The sequence below is a fragment of the Rissa tridactyla genome, chromosome 4 (genome assembly GCF_028500815.1).
Source record: "Rissa tridactyla isolate bRisTri1 chromosome 4, bRisTri1.patW.cur.20221130, whole genome shotgun sequence".
Lineage (NCBI taxonomy): Eukaryota > Metazoa > Chordata > Aves > Charadriiformes > Laridae > Rissa > Rissa tridactyla.
Genome location: NC_071469.1, coordinates 32,911,728 through 32,937,142, shown reverse-complemented (window position 1 = coordinate 32,937,142; position 25,415 = coordinate 32,911,728). Strand labels below are relative to the sequence as shown.

General features: G+C 36.4%; 1 protein-coding gene across 5 annotated transcripts in view; it reads left to right on the top strand.

Moving 5' to 3' along the window:
• The window catches only part of AKAP6 (A-kinase anchoring protein 6), a 292,117-nt gene that overhangs the window by 232,949 nt on the left and 33,753 nt on the right, over positions 1 to 25,415 (top strand). For all 5 annotated transcript variants that reach the window (XM_054199824.1, XM_054199826.1, XM_054199825.1 and 2 more), the window contains 2 exons: positions 6,327 to 6,473; positions 9,935 to 10,159. In XM_054199824.1, coding sequence (XP_054055799.1) covers positions 6,327 to 6,473; positions 9,935 to 10,159 — 372 coding nt within the window. The remainder of the gene's footprint in view (positions 1 to 6,326; positions 6,474 to 9,934; positions 10,160 to 25,415) is intronic.

Sequence of the window (25,415 nt, the reverse complement as noted above, 5' to 3'; positions counted from 1 at the left end):
ATCCTAAATAGAAAAAGGATCATGGGAATTACATTAGGTGTCTGGAGACTTGTTATTCTTTTGGTGCTCTGAGTAGATTGTGGAAGTTGTTAGGGATTCAAGAAATAAGGCAAGCTAATAAAAAGTTCTATTTTTCTGGTTATTGGCCAACTATTGTATTTTTGTTTGCAATAAGATTTGTGCCAACAGGCTAGGGGCTTGAATAAAACATTTAAACATTTGTGCATTAACACATTATGGTGAAAAGAGAGTCTTGTGCTTTCACTCAGTGCATTTCAGCCTTCAATTAATGTGAAAGCACTACAATGCCTATGCAACTTCTCTTGCCTAGTGGTGCACCATTTATCATTGCAGTTTTACATTGACCTTGACACCCACTTCATTAGAATAAAGATTGTCTACCATTTAGGTTACATTGTTCCTCTGCACAGAGACCCCATGCAAATTTCTGTTCAGATAGAAGAGCTGTGAGCCTGTCAGAGGTCATCTGCATTAAATGATTGCAGCTATTTTCCAACTGCTTCTTTTCATTCTACTCAATTCAGGCTAGGAGGATCAATCAAGCCCTCTGCCTGAAACAGTGGGACTGCTGGGAATATAGCTGTTTTTGGTAGTAGTGGATATGCCCTAAACAGTATTAAATATTTAATATAAATTCATTAAAGGGCATACAAAGTCTTCAAAAAGATATTACATTTATAGTAAAATTTAAAGGGTTGGGATCACCTTCCTTAAAAAAAAGGCAGAACAATGGGTACCAGCTGCATAATTTTTTAATGTAGGCAAAATTTAGTTCATGAAGTTACTTAATATTTCTTTCAACGTGTTTATTTCTCCAGCTGCCACAGAAAGGGATGCGTAGCAGAAGTGTAATCCGCATTTGCTACTTTCTGAAACAAAAAAGCAAGGTGTCTGCAGGGGTTTAAGAGAAAAGCGCTAAGATTTGTTTTGTTTTGCAGGCATGCACCCATACGCACATGCGCTCCCACACAAATCCATATTGCACTGTTGTGCTTATTTGCAGGGGAAAAAAGCAAATGGAAATAAGTTGGCGCTCTCCTTCTTGAGTTTTCTGAGTGATATAATTGGAATTAAATTATTAATGGGAGATACTTAAAAAAGATTGTTTTATGATCTTCTATTAGAGAATTTGCAATTCATTTTAATATTTGTAGTTTGATTTATATTAAAGATAATGCAATCTATGTCCAATTAACAATACATAGCCAATGTAATATGATTTCCAGATCATGCAAATGGAATAAACTAGAAGAGGAAAAACTGATTCTTAACCTCAGATGTAATTTGCTGTGTGAGTTCTGGCAATTTTAAATGACATTGCACTTTTTAATTTTTCCAAAGGCTCAGCAGCAAATTTATCCCAATCAAGAAAGCCTATTATTAATTTACAAGGACAATTGTAGGAGTCTTTATAATTTCCCTGTGCAATTATTTGCCATAAATTGCTAATAGTGAAATACATGAAGTTTGCAAGAAACAGCAACTGCTATTTATCTAGACAGATCGCTCGGCCCAGATCTTGAATGTTGTCCAGAGGTTCTAGTGCTATCGACAGTGTAAGAAATATAACCAAGCTTCTGGATGGTTTCTAAAATGTTTCACACTGATAGTACCAAAAAGGTAGAAGCATTAAGAGCTATTGTGAAGGGTAGGCTGGCCTCTAGCAGATTCCTTCACTTTGCTTGTATACAGCTGAGCTTTGGACCCTGGACTTTGGAATAAAAAGACTCTTTGTTCATCACTGAATGGCATTAGGCATGGGCTTCCTAAGGGGCCACCATGAAGCCTAGCATGAAGAGTGCAAACATTATCCAGAAAGCAAAGTGAGAATGTGTGTGAAGAGAAGATGGACAAATATTGCTATATGCGCATTGCTATATGTTTCTATGTATATTTGGTGCGTTTACTTGCAGGGTATTCTTTACTCAATTTTGTGCATGCAGTATGTTTTGCAAATGTGTGCCAACACTGACTATGCATGCGCATACAGACACTGAACGTGTGTGTGTATGCATTTGGGTCTGCCGCAGTCGAAACATCCCAAAAGGCAAGTTTTTAAAATGTGAAGATCCAATCCAGGTAAAACTAAAATTGCAGGTCACTCGGTCCTGATCGCAGTTGTATATCATACAGTGCCGTTTGACTGAAGATACTTTGTTCGTATGTGAATGATGGAATGCAGAACATCTACAAATAGCACACCCTTATTCCAATAATGGAGAAAGTTCGCTGGCTTAATTCTTCTGTACTTCGTAGCCATAGCTCCACTGTGTGTTCAGTATGTCTGGTCTCTTTTCACTATAACCAACAGAAGCACCATACAAAAGTCTTACAATGGATGTCTTAATCTCTCTGTGTGCTTTTAGAGCATTATTTTGAATTCCATCATGCAGGCTTTTTTTTTTTTTCTTTCCTCTTCTGAAGTTTTATTACAACAACAGAATTCCCAGGGAGCTTTAGGGGCAAGGTTCGCATAATATTGCCCTAAAGTTTTGCTGGAGGGGTGGAATCCGCACCCCAGTCCTGATCATCTTTTTGTGGTGTTTCTCTTTCTGAAAGATGCAGTGCGCAGTCTTACCGAGTTGTTAACTGTGTACAGATTTTTTTATTGTTTACCAGACAGTGCACATCTACGAACCTTTCATGATGATTTCTTTCTCTGACCTCTCAGTGACTAGGCATCTTGTTCCTTAACACTGAGGGAGGCTGAAAAATGCTTGAGTTGCTCAATGTGTGCCTTCTATACCAGTTTCAAAATGGCTTATTCTTCTGGTTTCCATGGTGACAATTAACACTGTTACAAGGCATTGTTCCAGTCTCCATTTGGGCAGAATTTTCGGGTGTGATTTTTCACACAAAAAAAATGTTTTATATAATTTTTTAAAGGAAAAAAAAAAAGAAAAAGAAAGAAAAAAAAAGGAAAAAAAGAAAAAAAAAAGGAGAAAAAAAAAGGCACAGTTTAGTATAAAGTGTCCAAAAATGTGTCTTAATCAAGCCTGTCTGGATTTCTTAGAATATTTTTATCAGGAGAAGTAAGGTTTTAACTTGCTTTGTTTTGGAATTCAACTCCTCGTGGTTTAAATTTTTTTGCCAGACTTACTCACGGATAAATGCTACTGCCTTTTTTTAAATTCCACTATTTGTCCTTTGAAAAATATTGATCGCATTGAGTGAGAAGGAATAGAAAGCCAAAATTATTTAACTTACATAACAATGTTTTGGATTTCTTTTGAGTGGCTTCAGAAACACAAAACCAGCCATGCATGCACACAGCTAATCATGCTGTAAATATTTTGCAGTTTTTCCAGTCTGTTGTTCTTTGGAGTTTTTTCCCCAGTTTTTTAATATGACAGGTGTTGTGGGAAATTAAATGTTACTCATTTATTTATTATCGTGGCGGTTGCGAGGAACCTGTGACTTTAACTTTCTTAATCTCATTTTTTGGCTATTAAACAGTAATCTATATCATAGCATCCACAGACTGTCACAATGGAGCAGCCTTTGCTCACTTAAAGCTGAGGAAAGAATGAATCTGAAGATTAAATTATCTTCTCACCACAGGATTAAGTAGTCCTACCAGAATAGGGTTGTGCAGCACTGATAGAGCTGGTAGCTAATTTTCCCATGCAACTGCTTAGAGTGTAGGTGTTTAATGGATTAAAAAATAGCATTAGCAATAGCATCTCATGCTATCAGTTCTCAAACTGTACCTCCTGTACATTAAGCTTTTCCCTTAACTTAAAATACACACTGCATGTTAAATATCCAGGAGTGAAACAATACTGATTCTCAGACACATACCAATACATCTAATGACAAACTAAATTCTTTCATCTTTTACAGTTACAGTATAATGCATTTTCTATCAATCAGCACTTTCATCATGCTTGTTTATACAGTAGGTTACACGGTGACAAAGACAGAGCACGTACATAAAATCTAGCGTATTTATTTTTTAATGTAATAACCTTTTATAACACCTGTCACACTATTTGGATTATGCTGCACTGAATTATTTTATCTAGTCCAAAATTAAATGAAACGTCTTCTGTTTCTATGTTAGCAAGAGGACAGTAGTTACGAGACACGCAACGTATTTTATTTCTTCCTCAGTCCTGCGCTGTCCAGGAACACACCCAGCCCCAGTCCGGGCAGCAGCAACTGCCAGCCCGGAGCAGGTGACGAGTATTAACTAGCTGTGCCTGCACCAGTGTCACACAGCTAGAGGACTCCCTCAGTCTATTAATTCACTTGACAAAAGAAAGGGAGTCGCGCGAACTCGATTTCAGCGCCTAGCAAATTGGACTCTGGATTCCCCTTGATATTACATGTACTTATGGAAATAATTATGCAAATCCTTTTCAGCTATATCATCTTTAAATAGAAATCAGATTACATAAAGAAGATTGTAATCTCCTCCAGTAACCATTCTAGCTGAAAAGGCAATAATACAGGACCAAGAAGCGTACTTGTTGAACATTTTAGTCCAATAAAATGGTGTTGCCTCTTGGCGGATCCAGTTCCCTAGTGCCAAACCTGGTTGATACCTACAGTTGTACATTTCTAAATCCTTAGCCGCAGTACACCAAGTATCAAAAGGCAAGTTCTTTATAAACAATTCCTTGTTTTTTACTATGCATATTCATGTAATTTTGGATACGCAGACACCTGATCAGTGTTCATTAATAATGAGAAATGGTTTAAATCACCTCATTTAAAACATTTGCTCTATGATCCACAAATGACTAATATTTGCTGAAGTTTACATAATACAAATGATGTGCATGTGTTGTGTAAATGAGAGATTAAAATATGAAACTAACAATATGCAAACATATGCATGGAAATGCGGAGGACCTGTTAGCTGAAACAGTGATTTCACACCTTTATTATTTTCTTTAAGCTGTCTCCAATTGTATTTTTGCTTTGTTTTCCTACAGAGCATGTTCTTGGATCTGGCACAGGCACCCATGTTTTAAACATTCCTTATTCTAGTTTAATTTTTTATACTTAGCCCAGTTATTAACATTTTCAGTATGAGCTGCTATAGCAGTTTTCTTGGCTGAATATAAAGCAAAGAAAGCTTAATGTTTAGAATACAATTTGCTAATAGCTATGCATAATTTATGTATGTCTTGTAAACACCTTTGTAAGAATACGTGCTGAAATCTCCTCTTTCAGTAAAAGGTGCATTTTTGGCTCTATCAGAAGTTCTATTTCTATGAGTGTTTTCTGCCTAAGAGGGAATTGGCTTAACTGTATGTAGGGTATGTATACGAGTGGGTGCCTGTGTGTTAAATTTTATTTTTGTATTTACTGTACCAGCTACAAAAACATAGTTAATCCCTATAGTAACTATTATATTTAATACTTAATTCAGGTTTTCAGAGAATACAGGTTTTAAAGAGATTTATTTGCCAATGTGTCTGTAGATTAGCATGTGTTTTTATAGAGTATATAACTAATATACAGCTAAAATATTTAGAAAGTCGTATTAAAGGAATTTTGAAGGAAGCTTCTGTTTTTCTTCCTGTTTTCTCTGTTTTGTTTTTTGGTTTTGGTTTTTTTTTTTTAAAAGCAAAAAAAACCCCAATGCAGGAAATAAAAGGTAGTTTCAACTTGAAGAAACTATTGGACTGTACGAGCTTTGTTGCTGTTCTTGTTTGTGTGCCATTTCACTGCTCCTGTTGGTTGATGCAATAAAAATCAAGTTACTGGTACTGTGTTGTAAGGGAGTTTTATGTCTAACTGTTTTTCTAAAGTGAAACTCTCATGTTTTCACATATAATAGCATTTCAGGCCCATATATGAGACAGAATTCACAATGAGATAGAGAAGAAATAAACTCTATGGGAAACATAATTATGAAATTATTTCTGTGGTGGTTTTTTGGTGTTTTTGTTTGGTTGGGTTTTTTTTTTACAATGGAGAGCCTCAGTGTTACTTGCTGAAGTAGCACATTTGAAAAATAAGATACCGCTGACTTGAATGAGACAAAGGCAGATCAAGCGTCAGATGAGAGAGTGTTAGTGACTATTACTGTACAAGTGCATATTGTGAGTGAGCGAATCTTACTATATGTAATCAATTGCTAACTGCCTGCATAGATACGTCACCCAGAAGGCTACGTGCTTGGTACCTAAATCTCTTATGATATGTAAGGAGAAGGTTGTGTGCTTAAAAAAGAAAATTTAAAAAAAAGCACAGTGAGCGTGATCATAACTGGGCACATAGAATTAAAGTTTAATTTCTTATAAAGAAAACTCTTCACAGTAGCTAATGCTATCTATTTCTTTTCATTTTAGAGATACAATGTAGAAATGTCAATCAGGCACCCGAAAAAGATGGAACTGCTTAGTAAGGTTGAAGCTCTGAAGAAAAGTGGTGTTTTACTACCAAATGATCTCCTTGAAAAAGTGGATTCAATTAATGAAAAATGGGAACTGCTTGGGGTATTTGCATTTTTATTACTGTTTGTGGGTTATGTGTACATTTTTGTGTGTTGAAGTACGCTGTCTGTCTGATTTCTAATTTGAGGCACAAATATCTCTCTCTTTCAATTCACCACATACATTTCAAACAAGCTACTCATGCTATTATAAAAACTCCATAGTATTTTCCTCTTCTGTTGATCTTTTTTATTCCATGCTTGTCTCCTGTCTGACTTTAATAATTTTAGTTCTTTAATACATAAAAAATGTAAGTAAAATATGCCATGTATTACGGGTATGCACCAAGTCAACTATAATGCAGTATATCTGATATACACTGACTGTCATGCTTGAGTGAATGTTAATAGAATTTATTCTGAAGGTACATGTTAGAGACATCTACTGTTTAACTATTTACTATACCCTTAAGATGAAAAGTGGGGTTGTCACTGCATATTTCAGGTCACACTGATGGCTCAAAAACAAATATGCAGATTCAGTACAAATCTGAATACCTGAAGCTAAGAATACAGGCGGGATATGTTTCATGCTGCTGTATTCAGCTCACTTTTGACAAAAGCCAAAAAAGTTTCATGTAATTCATTTCACGCTATGATGGGCTGGGTCTCAGCCAAAGAGTCAGATACAAGAATCTGGCAAAAAAAGCAATATAGTGATTCTGTTACCCAGAGACCAGTGATGGCACCGTGCAGGAGACACTATTGTCCTATTGTTGTAAAACAGCTGAGAGAGAGAGAGAGAGGTCAAACTATATATTTTTCCATCCACTTCTCTCCTTAATTGCCTTCACTTCAAATCAAGGGTAAGATAAATTTATAAATTACTTTAAATGATTAATTATAGATGTATGATATTAGCAATACAGTTACATTGCATAATTTTGCATGCTATTATCTTAGCTTAAAAAACATTTCTAATATATTGCGAGTAAGCTATACGTGCAACCTGCCAACAGCATTTTAAATACTGACTTGTGTCACTTCAGCTTGTTTGGTAAAGCAATAGCCGTTTTACAGAGGGTGGGGCTTTTTTAGTTCAGCACAGTAGTTTCTAGTCGCTTGATTCTCTAAATGTGCAAATTGTCAGAAAATGTTGCAAGTTGCCCTATGACTAGCGAGCTTATTATTTTTTAATTTTAATCTGCAGCATCACCACAAGCGTTTTAAAAATATTTGCGTATCAATAAACTTACTAATAAAAATGGGAGTTGCTAACCTATTCTTTTACATCTGATCACGGCAACTTGTATTTTTTAAATAATTTCAACTGGAAGCCTTACTTTCATGACTTTCAATGTATTTAGTCAGGTTAATTCAATGGCACTTTAGAGCTGGTAGGATGTAAAACTATGGGTTAAGTAACTGATCATAATTCTAAAAAGCTAGTAAAACTCTTTCTTCAAAAAATGGAAGCCCTCCACTTCTCAGTATATTAAAATCAAAATATACCTCTGGATTAAGTTTTGCCATTAATTTCAGCATTTACAGAAAAATAAAATATAACTATTACAGTTTTCCTGCTAAATGCAATTTCATGAATAATAAGCAGAGTTTGATAGAGTTTTGTTTAATTTAATAAAAACCTCTGCAGAAACTAACGGCACTAGGCATACTGTTTTAATTGGCATGATTACGTTTTAATTGGCATGAAAAAAATTAAAGACAAGGATTTTAACTTCTAACAATGGTAAAATAGAGGGATATGGTTTTTAATATTACTTTCATCTAAGGTGAACAGTGTGGAATGGAAATACATTAGAATGAAATGTCAGTGGTGCGTACAGTTTAATCTGTGAAATTTTGTCCCCTGTGCTGAATATTACTCTGTCTCAATTGCATATTAAACAACCCTATCAAGGCAGGCATTGGCATCTGCTGTGCTGACACAAATTGTGAATTAAATGAAATTGATGTCCTCTGTCGTATATTTATGAAGACGGACCATTCTCTGAAGTATTCTGTTTATGAAGAATTTATGATTGCAAACTGTTCCAGAACAAAAAAGTGGCAATAAATTCTTTTTTGTGACCCTACCCTCCAAGGGCATTGATTTCACCTCCTGCTGCTACTTTTGTTACAGCATAAAAACAATAGCTAGTGCTGGATTCCACTGAGGGTCTTCAAATTATCAATATTTGCACCATGAAAATAGAAGGGTGTTGCCAAGAAAGCATGTTTTTCAGTTATGATCTCCTAAAGACGTTATTTACAGAATGCCACATAGCAGATTAATGTCTGTTGATCTAATTTTATTTGTGTTTTAAAGCTTATTTTCGGAAGCTAACTTCATTGTTATCAATTACATTCCAGTAACTTTCTAAGGCGTGTATTTTCAACAGACAGCCATACTGGGTCACCTAAAACTGTATCTTCATGTTACGACAATTAACCGCTGCTAATTATCAGTTTAAAAGGTTATTGGATGCGATTGTCAGTGTATATTCAGTATTCTACAATCAGTAACACAGATCTAGTGCTTATAATAAGTGTCAGACTGACAGCCTCTTATAGGTCAGATAAAATACTGTCTGGCATAGAAGAAGCAGGCAACAGCCTATCTCCCTTGTGAGGTTAAAGGATTGCCTTTCAAAATACTGAAAAGGAAGGTATCAACTTTCTATCCCTAGCCTCTTCAGAATATTCATTATGCTCACAGCGTCCACTATCAAAATGTTATTCAGTGGTTCTTTTATTAGAAATACTACTTTGAAAAGCTGTAGTAAATTAGTTTCATTAGCGATCAGAGGTGAATGTTTATTCTGGTCCATTATTTTTAAAGTGGATGCTTAACGTGGAGAACTTAAATCCAAATTTAGTTGCCTAAATAATTAGCCTGATGTTCAGGAACATTGAGGCTTTGCAATTTCTAGCTTATTGGCGTCCAAATGAGTCCATCCACTTTTAAAAGCAAATCAGCTGTTTTGTGACCTAACTGCTCCTGTACACAACCGCAGGGCTGCAAGTTTGGAAACTGTGACCTGACAGTTCATACCTCAAAAAATATTTCAGTATTTCAGTGTTTCCCAGAAAACTTAGATGGCACCTTGGCTAACAGTTTATCGAACTCAGTGCTTGTCATATTTTCTGTTGCTGCCTAGAAACCAGTAACTCTCATGGTCATAAATGTCTAAAGCCACGGACAAATTCTGTAGAGTAACTACTTTAAAAAGTTATGTACCATTTTGTCTCCTCTGTCCATAGTTGCTCTTAATAAACATTGATTTATCATGCCTCCAACAAAGTCAGTGACCCAGAGAGAACACCATAAGTGAGAAACAAGGATACAAAAAATGAAATTGATTGAAACAAGGAAACAAAGAATGAAATTGATTGATATTAATAGCAATTATCAAAAAAAACCCCACATCTCTAGTCATCTAACAGATGCTTCTTGTTGCACATTAACCTGTATATGTTTTGGTACATGAGACTAATCTATGTTTTCTTTATCTGATGCATTAGAAAACCCTAGGAGAGAAGATCCAAGACACAATGGTAGGGCACAGTGGGTTAGGTCCACGTGACCTGCTCTCGCCTGAAAGCGGCAGCCTGGTAAGGCAGCTGGAGGTCAGGATCAAAGAGCTGAAAGGGTGGCTGAGAGATACAGAGCTTTTCATCTTCAATTCCTGTCTGAGACAAGAAAATGAAGGAACAATGAATGCTGAGAAACAACTGCAATATTTTAAGGTAATAAAAAAAAAAATCATAGTTTTCATAGAAAGACGCCTCTTTATGGTACGATAAAATATTTATCTTATACATAACGTAATGCAATGCATGTACATATGTAATAATATATTCGTATTTTCACCTTCATTTCTGTACTATGTGTTCATTCATGTTGATTTTATTGAATCTTTACAATAATATTTATTCCTTAGACTTATTGCAAAAGAGCGCTTTAGAGGGCTAATCACACTGCAATTGGAAAGGCAATAGTATTCTTTCATTCTACTTCACTGTAAAGTTGAGTTTTGTGACGAAAAGCTTCACTCTGAATTTCACTCCCTACATCAGTATACTTCATTAATGGGTTGTGTGACCATCAGTTTTATAGTGTATTTTTCTGCACATAGGAGTCAAGAATAGCCTATTTGAGGTCACGTTTAGAGAGGTACAAATTTAGCATACATGAGAAAATATTCAAGTTGTGGTGAATAGATATGTGGAAAAAGACATATACGCTATGAGATTTGCATTCATCTAGGCCACAGCATAAGCCTAAACCTGAAGATTTATGGAAAGAAGGGAAAGGAATTGTAGTCACAATGCTATATTCAGATGGATAAGCTCCTTCAACTGAAGGCCAGCATTCAGCTTTGCAGCTGACTTAGCGGAGGTCATATGTTTTTTTCCATTCCCCAAAAGTAGTGGGACCATTTGGGAAAGAGGGCTATTAAATTAGCAAACAAACCTGGTAGAATCATGTGATTTTCTTCGGTTCATAGCCATCACTTCTAAATAAACCCTCACCTGAGTCATCGTTACAGGTCACTTTACTCTGCAGGTGATCTTTGACCAAAGAGTAAGAAAGGAATGACAAGTAATTGTTGAGCTTTAAAGGTAAAAAGGTTTTTCTCTTCCACTAGTTCATCAGGGTGTCTAGGGCAACAGCACTCTTAAGGTGATGGACGATTTATTAAATACTCACCTCAAAGGGCGTGTTGCAAACACTTCCAAACAAATATTTTTTATATAAGCATTCAAGGAAATAACAACAGAAAAATTACAGTCTTCCCAATTAGTCACTCCTTAACTCTTTCTTTTCCAATAATGAGGATTAGTGAGAAGGTTGTGTCAATGTAGGTAAAGTTGGTGGAGTTTTTTTTAGGTTCCTGAGCATGTCCATGTGAATGCAATTTTAGGTTTTCTTTTGACATCCATATTGTTTCGGTTTTTTTAATGATTTGTGGTCTTCTGCTAACGGGGAAAAAATCATGCTGATTCTGATTGCTTTATCAGCAAACTTCAAAGCTAGTGGTTATGAAGGACTATTGATAGACCTGCAGAAATTCACAGCAACTGATCCATGTTTTCCACAGGAATTGCTGGATGCTTCTTAGTTCTGTGGAAAATTATAGCATTTAAGTGCATAACTATGGATTTGAAAATCTGATTTCAGACAAACTTGTTTTTAAATATGTATTTTTTAATATATGGCTAAGACTGAACAGAAATACCATAGCAATGTTACTTACGTATCTGGAATGTGCATAAATCTCTCAAATGAAATCTTTTAATATATATATGACATGATGTCATGCCAAGAGCTCTAGAGATGTTAAACAGGAGAGTACCACCCACCATGATGTAACCAAGGTATTTCATTACTTGGTTGATTATCTATTAATTACATAAATAATACATTAATTATTTTCAAAATTGTAGCCATTAGAGTATAAAAAATAATTACCTATCAAATATGGTGAGAGCACATCACTTTGTCATATATATTAAACCATCTTTGTCTCATTAAATCTGAAATCCAGTATAAGTAAGTTTTCCATTCTTCACTGATCTCCTGGGGAAGTGTATAAAAGAGAAAATGGATATAATTAACAATACTGCAACGTATAATACATATATTTGAGAAAGAACATTTTGAACATTTTCAAAAACATTAGCTATGCCACTAGTAGGAAACCTGCTGGGGTTTAGTTTGACTTACTTTCCACTTAACTTAAGAGTTTAACCTTATTACTGCTTTCACTGTGGTTAAGTGAATCATTGTTTCTTAATGGAAATTTATTGTGCTGCACCATCCTGATTATACACATAGCCACTGTACACAGAGAAACATTTTTAATAAAACAAACTCAACAATGCCATTGATTTTCATTCCGTAATGTTACTTTTTAAATTACACTTATGCCTTAGGAAAAACAGTTATTTCATTTTTCAGGTGTTTTCCTTTCATTTTGCAGTTGGAGGATGAATTGAATGTAGAGTTCACGCGCAGTTGGGACCCAAGATGAGAACAATGTGGTGGGAGGAGGGGTTGTTAAATTCAGTAGGAGGAAATTATTTTGACTTCTTTGTTTTCTCTTCTAAAAAATCACGCCATGTTAATTTGAGTGTTCTTCTTATTAAAGAATGAACTACTGCGTTACTTTTCTTTTGGGATATTGCTGTGCAGTATTAATACTTAGCATTTCTGTAGTACTATCCAACCAAGGACCTGTACATGCTGTACAAACATTAATGAACTAAACCTCACTAAACCTTTAAGGTAGGTATTATCATCCCATTTTTAGAAATGAGGAAAACAAAATGCAAGGAGATTAAGTGACTTTTCCAGGTTTTCACAGAAAGCCAATGGCTGCGTTAGGGTAGAACACAGCTGCGGTGACCGTAATCTTTGGCGCTAACCACAAGGCAGCCCTTCCTTTCTTCCTCTAGGTGACTCCTCAGTATATTCCATTTTCATATGTGATGAGAAGAGGGTGCTTCCTTGCGTTTACTGCTGTTTCTTGTTTATATTCAAAGTTCAAATCCTGCTCAGTATGTTTGGCTGATTTTTTTTCTATTAGCATATTTAGATATTGGAATTTTTAGAATACTATTAGTTAAGGCCATTACCCTGAACGTGTAAGTTCCTGTGTTTCTTGGGTTTTGTGGAAACTGTGTGGTGTACTTTGGTCAGCCCAGTGATCTACGCGCAACGCAATGTGCAGCCAGTCTGCAGAGCCATATTGTTACTCATTCCACCAGCTTTCAGTGCTCCTGGCTGCCTCAAACATTTTCATATTTAGTTACGAAGGAGAAGCATGAACTTTGCTTCAGTCTATAGTGACACTTGCTGGCCACTCCACAGCAGCATTAAGTCAGCTTCCAAGTGTAGCCAAAGCCGGGCTGCTGTCGAGAAGGGGTAAAGAGTGACCACAGGTTGCACAGCTGTAAAGGGGGAAGCGTGAGTGTCTTTCTCCTGGTTTGTTTCCTTCTGTTGCAACATGAAAAAGCCATGAATCTGGACTAAGGAAATCGAGAGATTGACTTAAAATTCGTGAGATTGTCATAACTATGAACATACATTTAGTTTATTTATTCATCCTTTTTATTTCCGTTCTGCCTTTTGAGTCCCTTGAGTTCATGTTTCCTAGCTATTCACTGAAACAATGAGGACTAGAACCAGAAACATACTTTTTAAATTAAATACGAGATTCTCAGGTAAACACATAATTCTAGCAACTGAAAGACCTAATGTCATGAGACTAATAATTGGCACAACTGATTTCCTAACCTAATGATGTACGGCAATTTTGTCGGTCAGGAGAGATTTGGAGCAGGAAAGAATGAGGAGCAATAATAAAAAGAATTCACATTCTTTCATGAAAGTTTTAGTAAATTTCATTTGAGTAAGGTCTAGCCAGAAATTTGTGTGCTTATTGGCTTGTAAGTAGAAGTGTTCTGCCACATTTGCTTTTATGTGTCTGGGACTTCAAAAACCATGCTGTTTTCCCTGCAAAATGCCCTCCAAAAGACAGCAAGGGAGCCTAAATAATTATTCATATATTTCTGTCACTTGCAATAAAACCTACGACTTTAAGTGTTCAATACAGAGAAATGACCCATCAGCATCAAAAAGGTAGTTGTTGCGGCTTTGGCTCACAGACCAGCTTCTCAAGAACAAGCTTAGACTTGCAAGTATCTGTCCATCTAGGAATCTGTTCTCAATCACGTACAACTGGGAAAGCTTCTATTGCTTTTGGTAGCAAGATTTATAAAGGATCCAGTTCTCCTTCAGGGAATAGAATTTTCCTGTCCAGAGCAGGGTTTCAGCAGAGGTTTTCTGCTAAATGGTGTTCTTTGGCAACAATGAAGTAGCATTTTATGCAGTATTCTGATCTGGTTTTATTTGAAGCAATATGCAACATGATATATATATATTGTCATACCTGTCCCCTAAATCTGTACTTGGGCCTTTAAAAAAGAGAGACCAGATTTGCAGCAGTACTGAAAGCTTGTGGTTCTCATTGACTTTACTCAGTGTATTCATTAAAGAAATCAGACTACTTATTTATACCAAAAAAATGTTGGAAAAGTTTTCTCATTTAAAATTTCTAAAAGTCAATGGTCTATTGAATTCCATAGCTAGTAGTATTTGTAGCCATTTATGTTTGACTTGTAAACTGTAGTTTACAACACTCAGAAGTGTTTTTTCATCTTCCACTAAATTTGTGACTGTGCATAGCAGATGATGCAGTATCACTTAAAAAAAAGAGTATTTCTCAGCACTATCTCTCATTTCTCTAATGCCTGAAGCAACTGAACTTTCTGATTAAACGATATAGGTTCCATTGGTAATTAATAATCAATCTGTTAATCAGTACTTCTTATGATGCTTTTCATTTTAACTAAGTTTGCGTAAGAGTCAGCACTGCATATCTTACAAATAATTCAGTTAAACACAATTCTAGCAAATACAACACAAGTCAGTTTGGGAGCATACAAGATTATGGCCAAACTGAAATCAAAGTAAAGTATTAACTTTGAGTAAGGGTTTGGGGACTCAGAGACTGGAGAAAAGTGCTGGCTGTTCCTACAGGTGCCAGGAATCACTTTTGCTACTGCATTTTGGATCCTTTACAATTTTTGGAATGATGTTCCTGGCAGAGCTGCAATCAAAGAATTACAGAAATTCAATGTGCATGTAAGAACAGTATGCAAAACAGTTCCCAATAGAAGGTCCAAAAGAAGTCAAGCAGGATTTAATCCTTTTTATACCTCTAAGATGATAAAAGAAAGTTGTAATAATTTTAATAAATGTTTCAAAGAGAGTGTGACTTCAGAGCCCTACATCTTTTCACAGATGAAGAAATGTTTACCCAAATTTTGTTTGGATTAAATTTTAACAAACAGGAAGGCATACAGTATTAAATTTTATGAAAAACAGGTAGGATTCCAAAGTCAAATGTAGCCTGATGCCACTTACAATGATTTGAAGCAAACTCAGACTGAATTTACATGACCCACCATGCCAAAGCAGCATTTCTGTAGACCACTTAAATGAGAAGCCACTTCTTTATAATAATGCAGCTCTACGTATTTTTTGCCCCAAATGTGGTATTTTGGCCCTAATACAATACATGGTTTTATAGCTCTATTTTAATTTTAATATATTCAAATAGTGATGCTTAATACCATACACACACACACACGGACTCAGTACTCAAATACCTAATATAGTCAAATGTATCTCAAATTTTGATTTAATATACTTATTACTTAAAGAAAGTTCAGTTTGTGTTTCAATGAGCTCTCCCTACTTAAGGCAACGCTAATACAATTTACAGCTCCTGTTTAGGACTAAATTTCCCATCTGAAATAGCAGCTTTCATTCCATCATCCCATTTGGACTGTGAAGGTTGAACTGTGAATTTTCTGAGTTCTTTTACATTGTGTCATGGTTTAGCCCCAGCCGGCAACTAGGACCACACAGCCACTCCCTCATACACACACATCCCCCCAAGAAGGGCAGGGAGAAGAGGGAAAAAAGGAGAAGGGAGAAGAAAAAAAAGCCTTGTGGGCTGAGATAAAGACAGTTTAATAGAACAATAACAGTAAAGAAAAATAACAATAATAATAGCAGTAATAATAATAATGACACAGGTTACTCTCACTGCCCAGTGAATTGGCACAGTCCAGAGCAGTGATCACTGATTCCTCCCTCCCGGCCAACCCCGTTTATATACTGCGCATGGCATCTAAGGCACAGAATATTCCTATTGGACATTCTATTGTTCTGTCTATGCCCCTTCTCAACTTCTATGGGAAGCTGAAAAGAGTCCTTGAAAGTATAAACATCACTTGGCAACAACTAAACCAATATACATTATTGACATTCTTTCCACAGCAATCACTAGAAAGAAAATTAACTCTTTCCCAGCTGAAAACAGGACACGTTGTTACTTCATTTTTAATTAATAAAAATCTCAAAATTAATCATGAACACTATCTGGTTGTCTAAAACCAGTTTCCCCCACAAGTGCTGTCTTTGCTGTGTGAAAGAAAGGGACTCGGAATATCTAGCCTCCAGGGATGGTTAGGTCTGACATGCTGCAGGGTTCCAGAGAGGTTTCAAAAAGTAGCTGCATGCAGTTCTGTTGCAGCAGTGGCAATGGACTTCTAGACTAAGATTGGTGTGTGGGATGGAGGTTACTGTAGTAACAGGAAGAACCCTGAGTTCAGCAGACCTCAGATACAGCAATACACTGAATCCTTTGGTGGAGGAGAGCATAGTGGCTATTTTTAGGCTACTAATTCATATTTTGCTTCCTTCCTAGCTCTTTTTTTATGTACTGTCCCCTTATTTCTGGTATACTGAGATGATTACCCTGTAGACAGTGTAGCCATATGGTAGAGGTATGTTAAACCAGGCTGGCTTTAGATACCTACAGTGCAGAGATCTTGTATGGGCTTCTTTTATAGTAAATGAGGGGAAAAAAGCACTTTTGGGATGCAATTAATCTGTCCTGTTTTAGGCATCTGACTACAGAGAAGATGTAGTGTACATCAGAATACCTGCTTCTAAACGACTAGCTCAGGCGTCAAGTTCTCCATTAGCTCAGGTGAATCCCACTCAAGGAATCATCAGGAATGTCCCAGCTGAGAAAGATTTACTGCTAGTATCTGTGAGGTTCTCCCAGACTAACTACAGGCTTATTTCTTTTCCAGGGAAGTTGAGTCTGAATTTCTCTCTCGGCCCTCCTGAGTGTGCAATAGGGTGATTATTTGAACTTGTGCCTCCTGGAGCTGGTGAGAAGGAGGCAAGGGGGCTCTTGTCCCTGTCTTTCTTACTCTACTGGGGTGGTCTGCGTTTATTTCTCATGTCATGAGTAGGCTTGTAAGATTTGATGTCTGACTCAAGCTGACTAACACAGAAGACGCTCTGGCTTACAGAGAAAGCTGTCCCAAACTGGACATTACAAAGTAAAACTTGCAATTTCATTGTGACAAATGGCTTACAGTTCCTTTCCCAAACCTTTTGCATCGATAATATCTGCAGACTTTGGGCTATATTTCTCCTCTCAGTCGTGGCATCTTGAAGAGTCAGATGTGTAGAAGTGAAAATAGCTGACTTGGCTTCTTTTGAGAGAACATTCTCTGTTCCATCACTTATTATTGTCATTATCATTGAAGATATAATGGATTTTCTTCTTTTGACCCACCCAAATGACTCCTTGAAAGTGTCAGTGCTTATTGTCCTGCTATTGCCTTGAAGATCTATTTACTGCAAAACCAGAATCTTTCTCTTCTATTACTATCAACCTGGAAAAGGAAAAGGAAAATGAGAAGAAAGCAAAAGATGACAAAAGAAAAAGAGAAAGAAATCTTTCCCCTAAAAATAAGCCAAGATTGATTTCCACTAATTTACAGTAAGGGTTGGTGCTTTGGTTGGCTTCTAAGCTTTAATTCCTTCGTTAGTGATAACATATAGAAAAACAAGTACAGTGTGGACCGTAAATATAAGAGAGTTAACAAAAATACACTATACTGTCTCCATTAATGTCCACTTTGTACTACCGCATGTGATTATACCATTTATTTGATTGTCTATAACTGCCCCTTTGAAGCCGTAGCATTGCATTTTCAGGTGCAAATCTCTCCGATATTAGTGAATTATTGATTGAATAGTGTTCTCAGGAGCCATTAAATCCTACTAATGAGGTTTTCGTTTAATTGGTGGATCATTGACCTAGTAGACCGTTGCCTAATTTTGGTTTCAGCCCTGGACAGGTTTCCCAAGTTTCATCTTTTCACATAAATTAGTAGATCATAGTTGCAATAGGGGATATTATTATAGACTGTATTAGTACCTTTACTCACACTGAAAATAATTTCATACTGCCAGGAAACCCATTGATTTTAGTAGAATTATTTGTAGGGTAAAGTGTAATTCAGTGTAAGTAAGAATATGAGTGCAAAAAAGAACAGACCTTCAGTATACATCCTGAAGTGTTATTGCAATCCTTATCAGGTATATTATGTATCACAAGTATGAGATGTCAGTCAGAAATGGGATTTGTAGACTGGCAACATATTACTAGAGACAGCAGAGCAGCTTAGATTATACTTGCTGCATAAAGTCAATGGAAAAAAAATAAATAAAGATGTATATGGATTCCTGTCCGTTGCAGGGCGATTCCCTTGCTGGTCTGTTAGAAAAGTGCTTTATTTCTTCACTTCAGAATAAAACTGAAGGCCTGGCCTCTAATCTGATGGATTTCCTGTGCTTTTCGCTGTCAGCTGATGGTGCAATGTCATTTGTAGTGCACCACCTTTCCCTTTATCGTAGTGATGCTTATTTTCATGTTTTGGGCACACTATGAGGAACTTTGTTATGTTCTCCAGTCTAAGCTTTAGTGAAGGACATAAAGCCTGTTTCGTGCCCTCTTTGCTTTCATGCTATCTAGTCTCTTACCCCAGTCCTTCTGTCCAGGCAATGGAAGAATGGCAGTTGAAGGTGCAATAATATGAGTAACGCTGAGCCTCTAAGACCATCATACACAAACTGTCACCTCATCCAGACATTTGGCTTGTGACAACCCGTAGTTTTTTGACTGCTGTTCACAGGTCATCTTGACCACATCACCTGCTTCTTTCCTCACCTCTATTCCTAGCCTTCTGATAGCCCCGGGGCCAAGCTGTGCATGTCAAAGTCATGTCTGCCTAATTTGTACAAGAGGCAAGTTAATGTTAATTTAAAATTTAATATATTTATGCAAACACTTGCCTAAAACTTATTTATACAAGCAAGATACTGAGGTAGGCTAGCCTACTTCAGGTATGAGTGAGCCTACCTCATCGCAGTGCTGTCTGGCTTTGGTTGATTCTGCTACAAGTAACTTCTCCTGTTGGAGACTTTTAGTTTTGTCTTGAGCTGAAGCCAAAAATATTTGTATATTTATGATTAAGATATGGTAAAAGAATGAAAATAATGTTTTTATGTTTTAAAGCTATATCCATTCTGAGGATGCATTGCTTTTTTGAAATAAGACGAGCAACACCATTTCTAGAAAAGCCTACTTGCTATCCTTGTTCATACACAGATACACATGAAAGCACCATAATATATTTTCCTCTGTTTACCCCGGAGCAGCTCAAGCTGTACATTTTTGAATCCAAGCTAAATTTGCTTCACTGACACAAGAAAAAAGCCAAAGGAAATCTCTTTTTCCTTACTCATTAGATGTGTTTATTCTCCTTTTCCTATCACCCTGACTATCCTGAAGTCTCTAGAAGATTAATCTAATTTATTATATGTTCACTGTTTTCCCATAAAAAGGTAACACCAATGTACTGCAGGATGTTTTTTTCCTGTAATTCAGAATGGGGTAGATTCTCACTGCATTTTGGAATATACCTGGCCCATTGCACCAGGACAGCAAAAATGCATATCTACCATCTGCGAGGGAACTAGATTACAAAAGGGAGTAAGTACAGTATTAACATCTGAACCTCAGCCTGAGTGTTACAGGTATTGATGTACATCCATGCAGTGAAGTTTTGACTTTTTAGTCTCTTATATAGTTCTGAGGCAGTATACAAAGTTTTAACAGCTTTAACTGTGCATTAAAGGTGGCTGAAATTCTGATACCTAACAGTTTTTAGGCAGTTGGAAGGGGTTTCTTGGCATCTACTGTGTGATGTATGTTGAGAAACAGATTGATTTCTTTTAAGCTGTAATTGTAAGTGAATTCCAACAACTGGAAGTAAAGTTGATCCTAACTTATGCCTCACTTGATTTTGTGGCGTTTCCACCTGTACCTTAAGTCATTTAATCTCTTGACTTTCCACACGCATTCATTTGAAACTCTGCCCAGCGTGGTGATCTAGCAAAAATTTCAAGTTTGTAATGTCCACTAAAGGCATATGAATTTTTGGGTAGTGTGGTTCAGGATTCATCACAAAAGCAAAATCTACCTGTCTGATGCTTTCCTTAATTTTAGCATTTTTGGGGTCAAAAAAGAAACCCAAGCAAATTGTGCCACTCCTTACAATATTTCTTTGGTGGAACTGTTTCTCTGGAAAGAGAACTTCCCAAATTGAATGAAAAGAGGGCACGAACCGAAGGCATTTATAAACACAAACAGTGCCAGACTAGAAAAATGACTCCTCCTGCCATCATGTCTGGCTCCTCTGTCTGGATGACTTGGCTTATCCCCTGGAACCAAGTTAACCCCAACTTTGCAGTGTGTAATAAATAGCTCTAAAATATTTCAGTGTGAAAATGAATATAATTAATCCCCTGTATGAAACACGAGAAAAATAAGGGTTGGAAAAGCTATGTTGTATTTCAGTAGCGAAGATGCATTTACACCCAATGCTGGTTTTCTTTTATTTTCAAAAGTTACCTTCCTGTAATTGCACCCTAGTTTAGAGCTAAGATAGGAGCATCTTAACAATAATGGGCACTTTTTTAACAGATTATTGCCAAAAGTGCATTCTTTATTCCAGGGAGACACTGTAATAGATACCAGCGCTTTAGTAATGATACAAGCAATCTGTAAGCTATTATAGTTTCTTTTATAGTAACTTAATCTTCATATTGTTTTATATGTCTGGAATTTTAATGGTGTTTTTAATTTATGAAGAGAAGTATATTACATGTTACTAGTTGCATGGGAATATGAGCTAAATATCAGACCATTGAACTATATTCTTACAAACAAATATTTTGAAGTACTTAAACAAGCATAAGGAATAGAACAAAGAAATTAAAGGAAGTCATACAGATACAATAGCAGCTTTTATGGAATGAGCACAGAAGCATCTATTCTGGATTGTTACTGTTTTTAATGCGTATCTTGTACTTTAGAGAAAAATGGGAAAGAACATGGGTGCTTTTAGAAAGCTATTTAAAAATAAATATTTTCTTTAAAATAAGTATATTTACCTAATTAATAAATTTATTTGCATTATTGATTGCAAATAAACACAAATTCCGATGTAATTTTTTAATGCTAGTGACGTGAATGAATTAATATAAGCACTTGATTATATGTAGAATATAAGCGCCTATGTAGATTCTTGAAGCCAGTGCAAAAATGAAGTATTTTTTCCTACTAGTTCGTTGACATTTTTAATATGTATAGAAGCAGACACAGTTCACAAGAAATATAGTGAACTGTGCTCAGACTTGTAAGGGAGATACCGTAACACTTTGCTAAGCAGCGAGTTGCAGAGAGATATGATCAGTGTAGCAATTTAGTGGTTGTAATGCTATTAAAAGTAGGGCTTTTAAATAAAGAGAACCAGTTCACTGTTTTGAAAGAAGTCATATTCTACTTTAAACTGTCATTCTGTATTTCTGGCTTGCAATTAGATGATATTTCTAAAATGTCAGTCTCAGATTCTGTTGTGACCGTCATCGTAATAAAATGTGACAGCAAAGATATTATATCAATACTTTTTCCATAATTAGCATTAAAGATCTCTCAAGGGTTAAGTACAAAGGTTTTCCACTGAATGGTCTGCAAGCCTTGTGCCTTTAAAATCTTTTAATATAGCCAAGACTGGTGACAACCAGGAGACAAATCTATGAACAAACCCGTTTGGAGAGAATAGTTTTGTGGTGTGTGATGTATGTTACGTAAATGAGCTTATTAGGACTCTCATCTATTTTATTATTGGTGCCCAATTTAATAGAGGCATTTAAAAAACAATATTTCTGCCTGACTCCTTGAAATGAAGAAGATACATTGATATAATTGAGAGCAAATGATTGCATGTTGTGCCATTTAATCATGTCATTTTTCAATTGCTGTTTTTTGCACTTCACTGCATACTTATAGAATATTTAGCTTCAGTATAGATTAAGTCCCACAGTATGCAACTGAGTAGAGTTACCATATTAGGTGACATTTTCTTTTAACCTTGAAATCAGCAAAAGCACACAGATTTGGCAGTATTTTTCTAAAAGATGACAAGTCATTGCTCATTTCCTATCTTTGTCATTTAGCTTTTTTATTTTGAGGAATTACTTTCTCACCAATATTTTTTCTTAGGAATTATTGGGTTTCTTTTTCATTCAGAAACAGAAATTCTTATTTTCACCATGTCTGTCATAAAGATGGAATATGAAATACAGGGATGCATCACCCCAGGCAAGAGAAGTTCCAACTTGCATTGCTGTTTCACAAAAACCACTGAAAACTAAATTTTACCCAGCATTTGCCACCATACTGTTTCCTGTTTTCCCTTTATTCATGTATTAGTGATGTTAGCCATGATTCTTTAAGTTTTACGTTAGCACTTTTGAAAACTGTAGTGCTGCACTAGCCAAAAATCAGATGTAAAAAGGCATTTTACATTTTTTAAAGAGTTGCAGTTTGGGTGTTGTAGTCAGAAGGGTAATTTCCATTCTTGGATTTTGCTTTAATTTCTGCATATGGCTGTTGTACTAAATAACAACAGTTCCATCTTCATTTTGTCTCCCATCAGGCCACGACTGATGCAATAGGAAGGGTATCATTCCCTCCCTCACATACCCCCATCCTGTAACAAGGAGGAGGAGTGAGGCTTTAACAGACCCAGGTTAGACAGAAACTTCCTCTTGGATCTGGTCATTCCAGATTTATCTGCAGGCACTCTTCCTATGTTTTCCTAAAAACACCCAGTATTGCCCATACACAGAAACACAACATAAGCCTAGAAATAGCATTTGTTTCAGTGTAGCTTGACATTTCTTCTGAACCCGAAAGCACAAAGAAAATCCATCTGTGGAAGTTACCATTTCTGATCTTCTAACTGTTTTCAAAGCTCTGGGCACCTCCACATGGACCTTTATTGTTCCTAATTGTAGAGTGAAAGCAAAAAAGACGGAAATGGTTGAAAGAACTTCAAATAACATAAAAATTAATTCCCCAAACAATATGTAATAAATGATGCTACAAAAATAATATCCCAACATTTTATGTAGTGATTTTTATATAAGTGAGCTAAATTAATCTTAAACTGACTTTTAAACTACTTTTAAAGGCAAGTCATCCCACTGAATTCACTGAGAGCCTTACTACTTGTAAATGATTAATATTAAACACTTTCTCAAGAACCTTGATGTAACAGTGCTTCAGCGGCCAACTTATCTACCATCTTTGTGAGAAAGCCAACTTCCCATCCATGTCTTTCTGTGGAGCAGAGGAGGCGGTGCGGCACAGCTCAGGCGCTGATACGCTGCAGGAAGGCTGAGGGTTGGAGGGGGATTGAGGCTTGAGGGGCTCTAATGTTTCTCGACTTCCCACCTTTCTATGCCTCCCACACTCTCTGGCACTGCCTGAAGCTGCACACGTGTTTCTGGTCATATGCCATTCACTTAGGAGTCACGCAGCTCTGCAGAGCACCTTCTGTTCAGATCATGGCTACTTCCATCCCCATAGATAGTGCCACTAGCCCATGGCTTGGAAAGAGTGTTTGATGTCATTCGACTCGGCAGGGGCTTTTCCAGATGATTTAAGGCATGGTATTAACAAGCTGTGAAAGTAGTTTCAGCTAGCCCTTTTTAGCTATGCGGGTGATAACTTCAAAGCACTGAAAATAGGAGTAGGCAGAGGGAAGAAAAATCTTCCAAGATTCTAACAGCAAAGACAGGAATCCTCAGTATGGGAAAATATGACTCGTAATAACGTTATAATGAATAATACCTCAATGTTATCAGGGTATCTTTTGCAAAGTAAAGGACCCAGACACAAAGTCAAGTTCATACGGACAGCTGCAGTTACTGTGTATACTCTTAGCCTGCAGCAAAAAAGTCAAATACATTAATTTAAGTCTCGCTGGAAATGATTTAAGTGAATGTGTTTCTCCCACGTTTGCAAAGGTTTGGATTGTATTTACAGTTACCACAGCTCAACGGACACACGATAACGTGAGGAGCCACAATCGAAAATGTCTTAATCTATGCTTCAGCAAATCTGCACACACAGGATGCTAAGGAGGCCTAACTGATGCTCCTCAGTCATCATTTCCTAATTTTCTGAACTGTCAGGTACCCAGTAACTTACTGTAGCAGCTGTAGACCGTCAGGCCCAAGCCTCAGTAGAGAAACTCATCATCTTTCTTCTCCTTTTTCTTTAATTAATCATGAATTATAGCTGTTCATTTACAATGGAGAATGTACCTTGCAAATAGTTAAAGTAACTGTGGTCCTGGAAGCGTACTTTGCATGTACACTTGCCATATTGACAGGTTTTTATAGAAGCATGCCATTTTAACAACAGCAGAACATGGGTGGATATACAACACTGTGAGATGTCATGTCACAGGATACAGGCAATTATTGTGTCCCTTTAGGACACTGTATGCCAGACCCTAATACTGCTTAGACTCATTATTTCTAGTGCTATTACATAGGGTTTAAAGATGTCTTTACATGATTAAGTTCTCTGGCTTTTAAAGTATTGTTGCTATAGCCAACTCTTTCAACATGCTGTTAGATACAAGCACTCCATTCTTCTCCTGTTTAATATTAACCGTAATATCATGTAATAAAATTGAAACAAAAGTGCCATAGGCCTAATTGTACTGTCACAGCCATGTAAATCAGAAATAGCTTCAGCAAAGCTACTGTTATTATGCTGGTGTAAAATTGATGTAAATTAGAAATGACTTGGATGCCGTAGCTCTGCTTGCAGATAGCACAAGGTAAAGGCCTCACTTAAACTCCCATATAATGGCTTACGAATTGAATACTCCTTACCTCATCATATTATGTGGTATTGTATCAAAAATGTACAATATTTATATGGGGTGACATAATCAGGTAGATCAAGGTAAGTTAGTGTTACGGGACCAGCTTCTGAGCTGTATTGACTTCCATGAAGTTGCTGCAGATCTATGTAGATTTGGCTGCCATCAGTATATAACTTACCATCACTTCCATAAAACCGAATTGCTTAGCTGTTACACAATGTAACATAAGAATCCTGTCTTTGTCTTTAGGTAG